Source organism: Ochlerotatus camptorhynchus, unplaced genomic scaffold, assembly GCF_037179485.1.
Source record: "Ochlerotatus camptorhynchus isolate MF236.1 unplaced genomic scaffold, CSIRO-AGI_Acam_v1.1 ptg000305l, whole genome shotgun sequence".
Classification (NCBI taxonomy): domain Eukaryota; kingdom Metazoa; phylum Arthropoda; class Insecta; order Diptera; family Culicidae; genus Ochlerotatus; species Ochlerotatus camptorhynchus.
The window spans coordinates 1,505,389-1,524,385 of NW_027040793.1; the positions used below are offsets into that span (position 1 = coordinate 1,505,389).

Genomic DNA, 18,997 nt, shown 5'->3' on the forward strand with positions numbered 1-18,997 from the left:
TCGTGTAAAAAGATAAACATTGCAATATAATACGAACACCACTAACCATTTGCACATTTCACTAACACCAATAAGCCCTTTGGCCCAGACCTTATATAAACGTCACTGGATACCAACCAGGGTAGTAGAGGGATTGATGTAAACGGGTACAATCGGTCCGATTAAAATGGTTCGGATGGAGTACCAATTTGCTACGCAGCTTTCATCATCCATAGCTTCGAATTCGACTTCCACCGATTTGTTCTACCGGTTCCGATAAACTAGTTTTCATTATATTTATGTTTTCGAAGTAATTCACACGATCTTCTCAATATGTTAATTTGTTTACTCACTTAGACGAAAATATAATTTTTGGAAACAAAATAGTCCGTTAAAGTTTAAGTCAGAGGTATACACTGAACAAATATCTCATCGTTATTCGAAAATAGTATAATTTTAAAGTGAATTTTATTCGGACCAATCTATAAATATCACCTAACCATAAAATGATTACATTTTAATAATTCTTTGTTTAGTAATATTTATGAGTGCACAAGTGATTTTGACAACACTGAGCGAGGGGTTTCTACCTGTTTCTACCAAGCTTGTACACGGTAACCGCAAAATACCCAATAATGACTACAAAGTAACATTTTCGAGGGAGACTGGGACTACCCATTAAATGAGTAAAAATATTACCCATTTATGAATATTTGTTGCTCAAAAATGAATACTTACTACTTATTTATACTCATTTAATGGGTAGTCCCAGTTTCCCTCGAACATGCTTACTTTGTAGTCATTATTGGGTATTTTGCGGTTACCGTGTAAGGTGATAATTGGGTTCTTTAGGGGTATTGAGGTAATTGCATATTCGTAATCTGCATCACAAATGGAACCGAAATCCAAAATTTCATCGATTTTGGAGCACTGGAACTATTTTAAATAAGTGTGATTACATTAGCAAAAATCACCACCTTAGCGCCCCTCGGTGCTAGTTTGTATGGGAGTGAGCTGTCAATTTATTAGTTTTGTGTCAAACAGTGAAGTGATTATTTTGCTTTAAACCTTGATTTAAAAATCGAGATGGATGTAAATGGGATCGAAAAAAATATCATTGTTCCTTGGGGCAAGACAGCTTTCGATCATGAGTAAAACCGGAGTTAATTTTGAGTAACTCTGAGTAATTCACGTTGCTCAATATCTTATAACACATAGCTACCTGATTGTTATATTGAAAATTACGTTGAAACCGATGCTGTCAAGCAAAGTTAGTTGACGTGCTTTCTTGGAATTTCTGTGTGGGGACTTTTGGGGTGGTTCGATAGGTTCGGATTAGGCTAAATTAATTCAATAAATTCAATTCTTAGAGCAATATAGTTCACGTTTATATTTTTTTAACTTCCAGGAACTCAATGAAAACGTAATTTACACATATATATAAAAATAATAGAGTACATAAAGTCTGCACGCTTTTCAAAAAGATAAGAATACAGTGCCTTCCTATTATTGGTAACATATGATTTTTGTAAATTCACCGAAAGCTTTATTCGATTTATAACATTACTCGATCATTCTTTAGGGATTAGACGCTTGATATTTCATGAAATGTTGTGTTCTGGGCACAACATTGAGGAAATAAACATATCCTCCGTGTTTCCAAAAACGGTACGGTACTGTTTTTGGTTGTTGGCCATGGCATGATTATTAATGTTAAGGTTCCACAAAGGGTAAATAATTTGTCTACTTCTTCTTTTTGAAAAATCCTACGATATTTTTCACCATTAAATACATCCTCTCATCCATGTTAATGAGTCAAACTTCACTGAAAGGCATCCAAGCCACACACGAACGACAAGCCCCGTAAAACCGTCATGCAGTCAAACCACCACAGGACCATTTCGTTTGTCCACAATTTGTTAAACGAACGATTCGATCTGTCAAATGGACGAACAGATGCTTAAAACGAAATATGCTGTCAGGCGATATTTTCTTTGATCAGAAATTTGAGACTACTTTGATCATTTTTGAGTAAATATGAGTAACTCAAATTTACTCGCTGCAAATATATTTACTCTGAGTATAGCTGTCTTGCCCCCAGCATTGTTCTCAGAAAACGAAGCCCTTTCAGTTAATGTATAGAAACCGATTTTTTTTTTAAATTAAAGAGCTCGTCGAAAAATTACATAATTATTAATTGAATGTAATGAAAATAATTGTGGGTAATTTATGAGTAATTGCAGTAATTCCTACTGCTTGGTATACTTTACTATTGAATTAGTGGAAATCGAATTTAGATATTTGAAAAAAGAAAATCCACAATATGCAACCCTCGATGCAACCAAATCAAATCGACGGTTTCATATTAGGGGCGGTCCATTTATTATGTCCCCTCCCTCCTTTCGTTACGTTTTTCCTATACCTTAAACATTGCTTGTCACAAAACCATATACCCCTCTCCCTCGCCTTCCCTCTTGCGTGACATAATATATGCATCACCCCTTAGCGCGATAATCGAGATTTGTTTGCCAATTGACAAATCCATGTTTCAATCGACCACCGTGACGCTGCAATCGCAGCGGTGATAAGTCCGAAATAATATGTCAAACTGAATACATTTTTTAAATTTCCTTCAAAAAACTATTATTTTCTATTCATTCTAGCGAGTTTCTGTGGAAGTCAAAACATGATCCGAGCAAAAAATTAGTACTCGTAATAATGGTATATAATGCTGAATTTTATCGTGCTTTGTTTCGAAAATATCTTCCAAATAAACAAACATCATCCAAATCACCCGATGCGTCCATCGACTAAATCCATTGCCACTTAAAAATTAATTTCAGTCGGTGTATTAATCAGCACATTAAATCGTTTTTCGTCTGGTGCTACATCGAGCAATCGGCCTATTTAATAGTTTTTCGTCGATTGATTTAGTCGGTCAACTTTGTCTGTGTTTAATCGGCAGATGATTTCAAACCTTAACATGTTTTCAGTGATTCATAAGTCTTGAAGTAGTTTTTTATTTAAGAACAATGCATTACAAAATAGTTTTATGCATTTTGTACAAGATTCATTCATGCTGACAACAAATTTTCATGAAATTACATTGAAATTAAATAATTTGGCAAACGCACATTTAGGCTCTATCTAAGCTTTTTACTATTATGGTGTACGCCTGACGGTTATGCTTTTCGCACTGCAAAGCTGTGATGACTACTATTTTTCCAATAAACCCCATTGAGATTTCAAGCATCAAGATGACGGGCTTACCTGACAATTTGCATCAATTTATTCACTCATTTGGTAGTGTTCGTAGATATCAGCCGTTTCGGTAAATTACTTTTCTAGCGTAGTTTTATGCCGCCTTTGTTTTCCAATTTAATAAATTTTTAATGCTCTTTGATTCCACTAACAACTAATATTATACGTTTAAAATATAACACATGATTGCCGCCTTAACAACTAATCACTTAGATATAAGGGGCGCATTTAGACCGCCATGGGCATTTTACCCATTTACACATACTTATCTGCTAATGTCTAATGTCTGGAAGCATGCTGTTATTATCCCTGTCCCAAAAACTGGAAAAGCAAATCCAGCTTATTATCGACCTTGCTTCCAACCCTTAGCAAGCTGTTGGACCGTGTTGTCCTAATATGTATGGAATGGATCCTTGAGGTAGCACACGTGATTCTAGATCAACAATTTTGTTTTAAGCGAGTAATTCTACGAATCTCCAATTGGTTCAGAGCGATTCACCCATATTCTTGATTTCTTTCACACCGTATTTTCCATACAAAAAAATAATGTTGTATGGAAAATACAGTTCGAACGAAAACAAGACTGTGGGTGAACCAAATCAGGATTCGCTTCCAAAAATCTTCGAAAATGCTGCTTTTGGATGTCGAGATTCTGGTGTACGATTCTGTTTGGCAGGACTGGTTGGAGGTCATACTCCATAAAATCATTGCCATTGGTTTTCCCATTGAGCTTACCAAAATTATCAAATCATCGTGTTTCCACACAGAGCGGATTGTCCTTTAATCTAGTGTATTGTTTCAACTCTGCTCCTTCTACGCCGCAATCGTATCACAAATCGCTAAACTGCCTGTCTAGTTCAATATCAGCCTTATGGACGCCTCACTGCTTGCTTGTCAAACAAGACCCATTTCAAGCGTTGCTCTTCAAACCCAATTTACCGTGCGTTTTGTTTGTACATTATATTACTATACCCTTCACAACGCATCGCAGGGCCATTGCATCTCTGCAACTGACTGGATGATGCAATCCTTCTTATGCGATGCAAAAGTCGTTATCAGCTGTTAGTATGACACACAAATGAGTAAACTTACAGCACCATTCGATTGGATGTGGATTTTCCTACAGGGTTATGCTTGCAAAACTGTCAAGGTCAGGACATGTGATATGCACTGAAACAAAGTTACTTCTTGTCACGGACATATATTGCTATTGTAAATTATGATGCATATACTTGTAGACAGTGTCGTCTGATTGACTTCGCTACTATAATAAATATGATAATAATTCTATCATTAAAACATTAACCTTTCCTGGCATATAATATCATACAAAGTATCAGCTACATTTCCTATCTAAAAATTAAGTGTTTGTTTGGTCAGAAGATTCTTTCCCACAGGGTAACAATACATCTTAACACGAATATCGCAGATCTGTCAGTGTTTGGACTTACCCTCGAATCGCGTCCTACTGCTCTGTAAAGTAAAAGCTCTGTTTCGAAATGTTGCGGACTCACTTGATCATTTCAATGATCATGAAACTGATTGTGGATCCGCATGCCAGTCCCACTCCCAGGAAGGCAGCCATCATCGAGGAGGCCATCTCTTTTTCCGCTTGGTCGACTAGTTTCGGTGCTCCGATCAGAGCGATGTTGGCAATGTATCCATTAGACAGAGAGAAACCGGCCATCAGAGCGATGAAGATGTAGTCCGAATGGATCATTACCGGAAAGCTGTGGTGTGGCCGAATATTGCACAGTAGCATGACCGGAACGAATGCTATTCGACTGATGGTTGCGACGCTCAGCAGGAATGGGCTAGTTGAGAGCTGTGTGAGGGGGTTGAAAATGATTAGAAACTGTTGTAGTAGGGGAGAGAATTTATGTGAGACTTACCCATTCTAATGACCCGGCACAAACCCTACCGATGTAGTCTCCCGTATTGAATAGGAGATAGTTGATGACAGGTAAGAAGTACACATCGTTCCAAGCATGACCTTGAGATTGTGATCCTACCAGTATCGTAACTGCCGGATAAATCGACAACGTGGTTACGAAGACCAGCCACTCGGAAAATCCAAACAGCCAAATTTTTCGAAGCACTCCGAGGAATGTGGGGTCTTGCCGTGGAAGGAGTTCTCGAGTCACCTCATCCACATCAAGTGAGCTTTTCATCAAAGTTCGAGGCGAGGTGTAGTACTTGAAGAAGAGAGTTTTTGACATCACAACGTACAGGATTAGAGAGCAGAGCAGCACCAGTGTTCCAACGATGAAGAAAACAAACGCCGTAATGGTTGGAGCGGCACCGAAGGTTAGGGCAATTATTGCGGCGGACGCGGCGAAGATTCCACCAAGCGCTTGGCCACTTACAACGGCAGACATGTAGTCGGACGAGAATTGACCCGCTATACCGAAAAGGGTACCGGACATGGTGGCAGAGAAGGCTAAAAAATACGAATCATGTAATCATGGCATAACTTATTTTAATCACAAAGAGAGGTGTCATAATTCTAACCAAAGGCGATTAATTAGTGTTATTGTATATCAATCAACGGGAATCATATACGCAAGTGTATATTATTCGCGTTGATTGATATACAATAACACTAATTAATCGCCATTGGTTAGAATTATGACACCTCTCTTTGTGATAGTGAATAGAGAACTGCAAGTAGTTCTCTTTGTGCTTCACTTACCATTGACAACAACGACCGATGTAAGGGTGATAAGAAAGAATGCATCCTGCCACTGGTCGGTGTCGACTTGCGCCAGAGCCGTCGTTCCAATGAAAATCAAAAACATCATAACTAGGGATCCGGCCATTCGTATCCGCAGTGAAATGTAGTGCCCGAAGCCTGCATTCAACAAGAGGAACAATGTACTTGGCACTGAGGCCGCTATGCTGAGATCAGACTGGAATTCCAGCTGGCGAGGCGTCAGCACACTCGTGTCGTTGCTCGATATGTTACGAAATTTGTAGTGCCAGTACTGAAAGTGGAAAATAAATAATGAGACACACCAGCGATCATGATATGCAAACACAGAGACATACTTCTTCAGCGGTGACGAAAAAGTTCCACGGCAGTAGGGTCGTCATCCCAAGTAGATAGAATACTGCATAGGTAAAATTGTACCTGTCGACCGGTGCTATCCGGAGATTGCCATCCTCCAGGCGACGGTTCCGTGTCCCGCTACGGGTTCCCACGGTTGCCGTCGTTGGAATGTTATTTATCGATCCAGTGTTGATCGATCCCGCGTAGATACTTTCGTCCACGAAAGTCGCTTCACTATCGTCTTCCTCTTCCTCTTGAAGCAGCGGCCTGCGGGTAGTGCTCGTTGCGTAATCCATCGCACTTAGCGCACTACTTCCTCGCAAAACATGCACGCGAATGATATTATTGTTCCACTATCACTCCTCCCAGGACGGACCACGTCGCTTTCTTCTAAGCACTTATCAACAAAAGCATCACTGATAATGACGAACAAAAACTGCGAACGCAGCAGCAATCGCAAAACACTGTCTAGGTCAACTGGACGATGGTGACGATAAGAACTGATAAATAAATGATGGACGACAGCGCGCTGAGGGCAGGCAGGATGAGTAAGAACACAGTGCAATTATGTTTATGATGGGATAATATGGAATGCAGTAAAGTTGCACTGGTGCGATTGCTGCAGCACCAAAAACAAAGCACGACTGAAAGAAGGGAAAAGTCTCACAGCTGACTAATCACACGAGAATCGCGAAAGGGGTGGAAAAAAGTAAATAACCAGGCACACACTCAAGAAATTTTGACAGTTCAAGCTTTTAAGCCGCCGAGCAAAATGGCGACGGCGGCTCAATGTACGACGGACACAAGGTTCGTGTCAATGCTAAAATTGAACGAAAGCTTTATGCCTCCTCTATCAGATGGCGCAGAATTCGTCAATCGTCGATACATCGGTCGATATATACACTTCCGACTAAATGAAATAAAAGAAATAGGAAAAAGAAATAAGGATCTCCAAATAGGGTAGAGCGCTACTTCGTCGTAATCACCCATTTCCGTTCTATTGGTCAGAAAAGATCAATAATATCAATGATTTCACCGTGCACAAATCAATAATAGGATTGTTCCGATGCGTTAGTTCATTAGCTACAACATAAATCCTGTTAGAGCGCATTATATGAATATTTACGCTCATTGTTCTCAAAACAAAAGAAGCGCTCCTAGCGAATCCCATTTTTCTACGTTTATCCGAAGGACGAAGAAAATCTAATGGCGTTTCAATGCGTTAGGACGGAATTGAAACTCGAAAAACGAATTTAGAATCAAGAAGCAGTGTTAGATTTTAGACAATATCTCAACAATTTGTGACTCTTTATCAAATCCAACGGTACGTATGGAAAGGTGAATAAATTTGCAAGTCATCTTTGACAGAAATATTCATTTTTTTGTTTAAACTCGTTCAGAAAAGAGAGGGAAAGTGCGGGTTGTGCTTAGTAGGACGGAAATTAGATCAAAAACCCTACTCAATTCAGATTACCGGGCTGGGTAGAGTGCCACTTTCCAAGAGGTGGAAAGTTAACTGAAAAAAATAACACGACCGATGAGAGTAACTCAATAATTGAGTCGAATTCAACTCAAAATTGCAAACATGAAGGGTTACTCAGTCGACCCTCATCGTTCGATGGTTTTGCCAGAGACAAACAGACATAACACTCGCAAGTTGTTCATCGAACAAGCATTTAACGCTCAATTTAAAAGTATCGTAGTTGGTAGTACTGCCACCTGTGGCGCGCATAATTTATTGCCTTGCGTTTGACGTTTACACACTACCGCCATCTATTCAGCGTACTACCCAGCACAGTGTATTCAACAGATGGCGGTAATGTTTTAGCGACGATGTTTTAATGTGATAAATATATTAATGTGTTATGTCTGTTTATCTGTAGTTTTGCCATCAAGTACCGCCACATCAGTCACGGGAAGAAATTTTTCACAGATGGGTCAACCATAAATGCGTCCACTGGTTTTGGAGTATTCGATGAATTTCATAGCGTTTGAGAAATATTTCCCTGAATTATATGCAAATTCCCTGAGATTCCTTATGATTCCAGATGAAAAATTGATTTCCCTGAAATTGCCTGATTTCGTAGGTTTTTCCAAGTAGTCGACACCTTTTCAATATTTCAAAGCCCGTTTTTTTTTTAATCCAATGATTTAAATTTAATGATTTTAAAGTTTGTTTTACTCTGCACCAAGAATATGTTTTCCATATTCCAAGATCTCAATAAAGCTGTTTCCAAGTCTTATATCCGAAAAACTTCAAATAATGCGCAGCCTTGGTTTTTATTCCAAGGCTAGGGTCTTAAATAACATTGAATGATTTGTTTTATAGTTTCATAAGTACGAAACCATGAAAATAATATTAAAATATTTAAAAAAAAAATTCCGGAATTCGTCAAAACTCAAATGATCCCGAATCTTTTTATTTTTCAAGCCCTGGATTTAAATCAAAATTTTCCAAATACGAAACATTGAAACTGAAAAACGTCACAAAATGTCATGGATATAAAAAAAGTCAAGTCCTAGACCTTTTCCCTGGAAATCTAGGAAATTGATCAAGTCTACGCCTTCTAAAAATATCATTGATTCACTTTCCTACATGATAGGTGAAATAATTATAGTTTGTTATTCAGTTATGAATAAGTATCAAGAAATATTTCCCTTAATTTATAATTCCTCAGATTCCCTGAATTTCAAGGATTCCAGGTAATTAATTATATGATTTGAGTAGTAGCTATACTAAAGATCCGAGAGATGTCGCCCCTTCAGTGGTAGGAAAATCATTTTTGCAGTATGGAGAATATCAGAAAACCCACGATTTGTGACTTAACATGCTTTCACAGAAGGAAACAAATAAACGAGTGTTTACCTTATCACCATAGTAAGTACACAGCAAAAAAATAATTTTGATATCACATCAAAGTGGATGCACTACAATCATGTCGAAAAATTTCATGTAATTTTTATGACCACATAAATAAACAAATGCAGTAAAAGCAGCGTAATGTCAGTTCATGCATCGTATTAATGATAATTTTGTCCTTTTTTAGCAAGTAATATTACACCATATTTTCGACATGATTGTAGTGCATCCACTTTGACGTGATATCAAAATTATTTTTTTGCTGTGTACTCGTGCAATTTTTGTGCATCTAAAACTGCCCATAAAGACGATAATGAATAAAAACTGCAAATTTTCATGCATTTCCAAATGGTTTCTCACCATTCCCATACATTCGAAAGTGACTGGCCATCTGGATGTGGGTGATATTTTTTTTCATGTAGTCGACACCCCGTCATGACAATTAAGCATACAACCGAAATTGATTGCGGAGGAATCACTACACAGAAAACAATTTTGTTGAATATTACATCCAAAGTGCTGCAACCAGGTCAATCCATCGGTTGTGTAATATAACATTGTACGATGTACATCGATTTTGCGAACAATCCATTGATGTAACATTGTATCTGCTTTTTGCTATTACATCATTATTTCATACATCAGCTTGAATTACATTGATCGATATAACATTTTTTTTTGCTGTGTAGGTTGAACGACAGTAGCATTTTTCCTAGATCTTGAATTTGTTTCTGAGTCGGACATCTTCAAAATTTGCCTATTTCTTAAAAACCATGGGCTACGAATAGCTACCAATGCTGTTAATAAAAGCTTATAACAAATCACGTTGAGATTTCTTAAAAGAATTTCTTTGCAATGTTCTCAAAAATTCCCTAACAACAAAAATAGAGTGCTCTTCAGAATGCTGCTAGAATAAAATTGAAATTCTCTCTAGTGTTTCCTCTATTTTCTTTTTGTAATAGACCAGAAATTATCTTCTGAACACTTTAAAAAATATTTGAATGCTCCCTAAGATTCGAATTGAATTTTTTAATGATTGTACCAATAATTCACTAAATTTACATTGCATAATTAAATTAAAAATTTCTCCTTAGATCCCCAAGAAATTCACCTCAGTGTTTCTTGAAATTGTGTTAAAAATTAACAAGGAATTCTCCTCTGAGATCTTCCGGAAATTGGGTTCTTTCAATTTGAAAAATATATCTGTTTTTATATATTATATGAAAGAGCTTCGATTTCTGAGCACAGTGATGTTTGTTTTTCGAACTCATACACTTTCATCTCGATTTTTAAATCATGATTTAAAGCAAAATAATAACTTCATTGTTTGACACTAAACTGATAAACTCACAGCTCGCTCCCATACAAAGTGACACCGAGGGGCGCTAATAACATAGAGGTAACTCTAAGACCAGAAGGTTCCGAAGAAACGTGCTCAACTTTTTGGCTCAGCTCTGGTACTATCTTCGGTCCCAAGCTAATCGATGCACCCCTCGAAACATAGGAAAATCCACGAACCCCTCATTTTATGTGTCAAACTTTCATAGCGAATCAAAACAAACATACTGTAGTACTAGAATTTCCACTAGAATGGGGTACGCTTATAGATGTACTTGGGACGAATCGGCTAGTCAAGTAATGAGCCAATTTAAAATCGTTAGTTTCCACCGGTTTCTAATAAGGTGATTTTTGCAAATGTAATCGTTCTTATTTAAAATAGTTCCTGTGTACCAAAATTGATGAAATTTTGGGTTTGAGTTCCATTTTTAATGCAGATTACGAATATGCATTTACCTCAATACTCTTAAAGAGCCCAATTCACTTGGGATTCTTCTTAGGAATCCCATGTTATTCCCAAAAAAAAAAAACCTAAGAAATTTATATAACATGATTTTTTTTTAAGATTCTCTTTGAAAATGTATCATAAGAATTCGATTTCCTTGTTCATTTAAAACTATCTTAAGAATTCAAAATCCTTGGAGTTTTCTCGGAATTTCCAAAGCACTCCCATCATAACTTCTATAAATTACATCGCACAACTTATTGAAATACCCGTTAAAATTGGTCCTGGAATCTTCCTCAAAATCATTATGAATTTCTCTTCAGAACTTCTTTTAAAAAATCTACTCAAAACTCTTGTCTCAAAATTACCTATTCCAAGATTACCGGAGAGGAATTCTTATCTAAATTATTTTGATGCTATCGTTCTCAAAGTTCTTTAGAATGCTCATCAAAATTCTCTTAATAATGTTTCAGAATCCTGAAAATCAAGTCCAGTCCAAGAGTTATAAAAATGTTCCAGGTCCAGAATCTCTTCTTTTTTTTGAGCCAAGAAGAAACATATTATTTCCCGGTTTGTCCTTGAAAATCTTTGACTTTAGTAGGCACTTGCATGGTCAAAATATATTGGAGACTTTGGTGTTAGTCTTGATCACGAAATCCCGATTCATGCTAAATTATACGGCATAAATCTGTACTGAGAATTTGAGGAAAATTTTCAGCATCTGACAACATACCAGTAGGGTTAACTACCCCATTTCCGGCCTATTAAGCACAACCCGCTCTTAGTCCTTCTTAATCTAGCGCAGTTTAGCACCAAACGGAATATTATTATCACTGAAGGCTTCCAAATTTATTTACCTTTCCGTAAGTACCGTAAGATTTGATAAAGAGAAATCAATCGTTGAGATATTGTAAAAAATCTAACACTGCTTCTTGACGCCAAACTCGGCCTACGGATTCTAAACTCGGCCTAACGCATTTAATCGCCACTGAACTCACTTCGGCCTATCGGATGATGATAAAAATTTATTCGGTCGGAGCGCTTCTTTTGTTTTGTGAATAATAGGTGCAAACCTTCATACCACGCGTTCTCATTGACTTCGTTCGGTAGCTTATTAACTAAAGTATCGTACCAAACGCATAATTGACTTGTAAACTCTGAAATCTCGCGTCACTTTTCAAATAGACCAATGTAACAAATGTAAACAAATCGAGTTAAACGATACAAACTATTGCTCTTCTATCATTGTATGTGAAACAAAAACATCCATCCTAATTTACTTTCATTTATTTAAAATAATCATTGATCAAAAATTGTCCAATGTACAGTGTGAAATGATGGGTACATGATTGTTACTTCGGTCATTCGGACTGCCTAATATGATTGGTGCTCATTTTCCAAAGGCGGGGCCAATCTAAAGTTAGGTACTATACTCTGAAATCTGTGAAAGGGAATCTAGTATCATGTAGACAAAACGTCCAATGTAACACTGATTGATTATGTCAGTGAGAAAAATCGTCCAATGTAACATGTCCGATGTACAACTCGACTTGTCAAAACGTCCTATGTGGTTTTTTCTATGTTGTAGCATGAAATTCAAAGTAAAATTGTGATTTTACCGTTTCTTCTGAATTTTCAACGTTATTATACACTGACTACATTAAAAATAGTATTGCAAAATTTATTGTTTTTAAACAGTTTAAATAATAATCTGTCGAACTTCAACTTCGATTTTCTCAAAATGGTGGATATGTTACATTGGTCTATTTGAAAAGTGACGCGAGAAATCATGGATTTATTTCAGGCATAACATTTGATAACGGCACAAAAGCATTTGTAAACAAACATTCTAAGGCCCTTTACACGCGAACCAAAGTACGCTCACGCAAACCAACAACATCATCGGATAGGGGCAACTATCACCTTTCCGAAAGTGGTATTGGTTTGCCTGGGCGTACTTTGGTTCGCGTGTAAAGGGCCTTAGAAAGTTTGTTTATCAATGCTCTTGTGCCGTTTTCAAATGTTATGCCTAATTTGATGTTTTCTGTTCGATTGGCCCAAAATAGGCGATAAGGCCGAAGTAGTTCTTTATCCTAATAGAAACCTTGAAGTTTGGAATTACTCAATTGCTTAAATCTGAAGTCTTCGTTGAATAACTCATCGCTGAGTTCCTGCACTTTTGGCGATTATGAGTGAACTAAACTCAAATTTGAGTCGTTCTCATTCGCCGTGTGTGTATCATTTTATGCTGCCAGCAGTGCTGCCAGTTAGGCGTAAACAAATCATCGCACCGTCACTTGACAGCTTGACGCTGTGTTAAATGAGTCGGTATGCCACAGAATGATGGTTATTTGGGAAGATGTCTATATTATATTCTCCTACATGTGTCGAACAAACAATGGTTTAAAGGGTTGGGCATGGACAGTGACTTTATCCGCGTCATGTCTAGGCTCAGGCCAATCACTTTTCGTTAAACTCACATCTCTATCGGATTGAGCTCTCGGACAGCAATTTATACGCCTGTGGTGACGATTACCACGACGTCGAGCATGTTATTTGGTCTTGTACTTTACACTGTGTTGCCAGATTTGAGTGGAGCGAATCTCTTAGGGGTGATACATATATAATGTCTACACACTTAAAAATTTTCACCGAGATTCCAACAGCCGAGTAATTCTGCAATTTATTTTGCTGAGATTCAGTCAAACAATTGCCGAAACTCAGCTAACAAATTACCACAGACAAACAGACATAACACTCGCAAGTAGTTCATCGAACAAGCATTTGACGGTCAATTTAAACGTATAGTGGTTGGTAGTACCACCACCTGTGGCGCGCATAGTCAATTCCCTTGCGTTTGACGTTTACACACTACCGCCATCTGTTCAGCGTACTACCCACCACAGTGTACTCAACAGATGGCGGTAATGTTTTAGCGAAGATGTTTTAAAGTGAGAAATATTCAATGTGTAATGTCTGTTTGTCTGTGAAATAACATTTTGCTGAGATATCACATTAGATTACAGATATTTTGCAGAAATATCAGCAAAAGTAAATGCCGAAGTAATCGGCTGTAGGAGATTTTACCGAGCTAGATTAAGTGTGTAAGGGGGGAAGTGGGGTCTTAGATTTTGTGACAAGCAATGCATTAGGTATCCAGCATTTTACGATCGCTCATGGCCACCACAATCTGGTTGAGTTTCTGGTAGGGAACATATGATTTGAAGTTTGGCTTGTGTCGTTTGACCTGTAAACGGCCATATTTGATCGTTTATGCATCAAACGACACAACTAAAACATCAAATCGAATGTTCCCTACCAGAAACTCAGCCAGATTGTGGCGGCCATCAGCGCTCGTAAAAAAATGTATAGGAAGAACGTGACTGTAAGGGGGGGGAATTTTTCCTCGATGTAGGGTGACATAATTAATAGCAACTTGCCACAGCCGTTAGAGACGTGCTGGCTAGCCGCGTTCTCGAATATATGAAGTTGATTTACAGTTTTCTAAAACGGATGGATTTCATAATTTAGTAGTTTTTTTTTTCAATTGATGTGTCAGTCCTCTCATCTTCTTCCACGTTCATTCGCCGAAGCAACGGCAACCGAGATCAAAACGACAATTAACCCCCATGTACCTTATGCCAATTCCACGTCCAACCTGTTTAAAAATTGTAATCCTTAAGCCGCGAGTATTCGGTCCACGTTCTACTAATTTAAGTTATAATAAATATTGTTAATATACATTGAATTACGGCTCCACAAAGTTAACGCAATTGAGCCGTGCCAAATGAATGATATAAAAAACACCCACACAGATGTTAAAGATGTCTTTGTGCCTTCACTTTTTGGGGGAACATTAATTAAACCACAAAAAAACCAATCATTTTCAATAAATATATTGTTGAGGAGTCGAAGTCAGATTCGAATGGCGAAAATATGAGGAGTCGGAGTCAGGTTCAGCGTGTTTCGCAATTATTGTTGAGAAAAATAGGCTAAACAACGAAAGTCAAAGTTTCACCGAACGTTCAGCCGATGAGATTTCGGTAAAAAGTTACCGGAGCCGACAATATTTCTGAGTGGGTATTCATATTTTTTTTAAATCTCGTATTGCCGAACAAGTTGGACACCGGAAGACTCCACACGCGACATTCGATTTTACTCTCGTTCTGTACGTTAAACAGGTTAAACATAACGTCGGATGATGCTCACTATGGCCGACACTATGTTTAACGTACAGAACAAGAGTAAAATCTATTGTCACGTGTGAGGTTTTCCAATTTTCAACTGTTAACGATAAAACAAGACCAGTACCCTAGTATAACAGCAGAAGTGCTGCAAAGAACACTAAGTTGCGAGTAGGCATAAGCTCGTGTAGGGACGTCAAAGACCGGAAGACGAAAACAAGAAGATGCATCACACAAAGCACCAGCAACAGCACAATCTCATCCCGACCGCATCGATCGGGGCTGTTTAAGTAAGTGGAATAAAATTTCAATTAAAATTGTCAGCGGAAAATGCAATTTCCAGTTAAATTTTGCATTCCAGGGAAACAGAGACTGACTTCTATCTCTATCTGCCTCCTAGCCCTGCGATAAACTCGTGCCATCGGTTGGTTATGGCTTCTTGCAAATATAGGGTTAAGATCTAATTTCCGGCATACTAAGCACAACGCGCACTTTACCTCTCTTTTTCGAACGGGTTTGAACAACAAATGGAATGTTTCTATCAAAGGTGATTTCTAAATTTATTTTCCGTTCCATACTTTCCGTTGGATTTGATAAAAAGTCACACTGCTAGATTCACTTTCAGGAGCGGTTCTTTTGTTCTTGAGAAGAATGGATGTAAATATTCATATTATGTGTTCTTATCGACTTTGCTTTGTAGTTTTTGAACTAAGCTTTCGTACCAAACGTATAGACTGCTCGATATGACGGAAATGGGCACTTATGCCTAAGTAGTTCGCTACCCTAGCTACACTACACTCAACACAGAAACACAGAAAAACAGAAAAGGAAACGATAGCTCTGGCATCGCGTTGCGGTGAGGGATTTCAATTGCAGCGTCATGATGTCAAACGAGTTGAAAAATGGGTGGCGCTATTGAACATTGCAAAAGGATATGTTTAACACATTTTCAATTTATATTTAAATTTGCAGTTCATTTACCGACAGTAGGTTATTACATATTTATATGCATTTGATCGAAGCTCTATCAATCAGCAACCAGTGAGAAGCACAATGAGCTTCAAATTTTCGGATGGCAAATATTCTGCGAAATTGTGTTCAAATATAATCATAGAGAAAGGTTTCTAAAAGTGGTACTATATATCACCAAGAATCCCAAATCGAGTGGTAGACTTCAAACACAAATCATCCGGTCTAGGCATTGGATCCTCTGCAAATAGAACCCACCAAGCAATTTAGTCAAATTTGATTCCTTTCAGTTTATTTTTCTCCCTTTGATCCTTCCTCGCCATCGAACCGTATGCAGAACTAAAGCCCCAAGCGAATCCCATCAAAAGTTCGTTATGCGTGTTTTACTTTTCTTCCTTGAAACTCCCTCCCCCCCCCCCCATCTTCCCTCCAGAATTGTACAATCTTAAAAGACAGAACAATTTCCATTCCAATCTCTCTGTCTTGACAGTCTAATTTCGTCTTAAATCAGAATCGTGATTCCTGGGGTAAAAAATATACAGGAAAACGAAATCGTTAAACACTCTTTTCGTGACCACAATTCTCCCTGCACACGAAACGAACTGTAGGTACGGTAACGACAGCGGCATAGCGCTGCACAGTGGGGTACAGGGCGGCCGTAATTCGATTTTTGTATGCGACTAATATTCATGTTTTGATTTAAAATAGGAAAGTATACCCGCATAATCGTAAACCATAATAGATGGATATTAGACTGATGCAAAATTTGACTTTTTCGCTCCACAGTGCTTAAATGGTTTCAAATTGGGTCCTGATTAGCCTCCCAAAGTTACAACTCATTTGGTTAGAAACAGACTTCGCACAAGCCACTTGAAGTTTGCATGTAAATTACTATGGGAAATCTCAACTTTTTGTTTATTGCCTTCTAGTCTTTTTCCATATTGAGCTGCGAAACAGTTCTTAACATTCTTATAGAAAATTTTCTCAGCTACAACTTTGCTGAAAATCGTTTCTATGTAAAACGAGACAGGAAAAAGTTATTAATTATTTAAGAGATTGGTAAACTTATGACATGATCAAGCAGCTGCTCTGTAGGCAACACTGTATTTTGCAGTATGACATACACGGTAAGAAAAAAGTACAAAACGGCCAGTTCACTTTTACCTACTTTTGACTAGTTTGTCTCCTTTTCTCCTTCTAATGTTGTCAAAAACGGAGGAGCAAAACTACCCAACAGGGGTAGTAAAGTGTGGGAACCCAACGTTGAGTATAATCATTTTTACCTACTGTTGGGTACAACTAACTTACTTTTGCGTTGAAAGCTAGTGGAAAATTCCATACGAATTGCACACAAGTCAATGAAAACTACTTTGACCCGCTTTACCTACTTTTGGGTTCCTGCACTATAGTGCCGAGATGAGTGAAAAGAACTTACTTTTGGGTACTTTTTTCTAACCGTGTAGTAGCCTTGATTTTTGTGTCCTATTCAACGCCCCAGAAACACCAATGTTGCCTGCTGAGCAGTTGATTGAGCATGATCATAAGACATCAGCGCATTGAACCATTGATAACTTTCGATCCTTGCATTTAATCAAAAAGTGATCTTAAGCAAAGTTGTAGCTGGGAAAATTTCCTTCAAGTACAGTTGAAAGTTGTTTAAGCAGACTGATATGGTGAATTATTAGATAGACATGAACAAAAATCTTGGTTTTGCCATAGTAATTCCCATACAAACTTCAAATGGTTTGTGCGATCTCAGTTTCTCACCAAATAGGTTCAAATTTTGAGAGGTTAGTCAGGATCCGATTTGGAATCGTTTAAGTATTGTGGAGCGAAAATTTCAAATTTTGCATCACTCTAATGGATATGCATTACCGTTTTAAACGATTTACTAAGATTACACTACGTCAACCAGAATTGTCCGAAAAACGATAAACGTGTCATGCCATCGATAGTTTTCATGATTCAGTATATGCAACTGGCAAATGTACCATATGGGGAAAGGGCGGTTAGGTATAGATACTATACGAAAACGACGATTTTTGGGAACAAGCTTTTGGTAAAATAATATGGGGAATGGTTAAATTTTCATCCATTAAATCTAAGGAAAAATACATGCCTTGTCATTTGCAAACAATTGGATGATAAAAATAAAACTGACCATCGTATTGTTTTTCTTATCATTACTTAATTGTATTATTATAAACTTCTCTACTATGGTATCAAGTAAGGCATTGCAAATTAAAATTCAAAGAAATTTTATTCACTGAACTGTTGGTTTCTACTTACTTTTGATTTTCATTTTGGATTTAGACGCAAACTCAGAATATCCAGCTCCGTTTTGTGTTCATTAAGCCATAGCCTCTCAGAGCAGTGAAGAGGTGTTGGTCATCCGGTCCGGAATGCTGTTTGAGACTACATGCACCACTGTTGAAAAGCGATGGCTGGTGAGGCTGGCTAAGTCAAACCGTGTCAATGTTATTTCTTGACTGTAGATATTTTTTTTGTTTACGTCACTGTTCCGATACCGAAGACTGGATGTGATTACGAGATGAATTCGGACTGTGATTCCAGACGACTACACGTATAAATTGGATCACAGAGTCATAACATATATCGCAGCTTGAAAGAAATCAAACTAGCGTCGTATTTATTGGACATACATTTTCAAGACCGGCAGCTGGATGCAGTTCTGGGCTGGATTGAGATCGTTTTAATTGTAGAGAGTAATTGAAACACGTCTTTATCGGTTGACGTTGAACAGTGGAATGAAAATTTTATTCAGAAACTAGCAACTAATAACAAGTGCATATAGCGACGCGAATTATTGGGTTGCTACGATCACAATACTCCTCCCTAATCCGCGACGCCAGTTAGCTTCCGAAACTTCTGCTGCTTCTGAACGGTCATCG

The 18,997-nt window shown here is 37.8% G+C and overlaps 1 protein-coding gene across 1 annotated transcript; it reads right to left on the reverse strand.

The window, feature by feature from the left end:
* Positions 1 to 4,425: 4,425 nt before the first annotated feature.
* Positions 4,426 to 6,922, reverse strand: Ent1 (Equilibrative nucleoside transporter 1). The gene is made up of 4 exons (XM_065229010.1): positions 6,289 to 6,922; positions 5,933 to 6,224; positions 5,133 to 5,680; positions 4,426 to 5,065 (listed from the first exon to the last, which is right to left on the reverse strand). Exons 1-4 carry the CDS (start codon positions 6,583 to 6,585, stop codon positions 4,751 to 4,753), a joined length of 1,452 nt encoding a protein of 483 aa, XP_065085082.1. The 5' UTR covers positions 6,586 to 6,922; the 3' UTR covers positions 4,426 to 4,750.
* Positions 6,923 to 18,997: the final 12,075 nt, after the last annotated feature.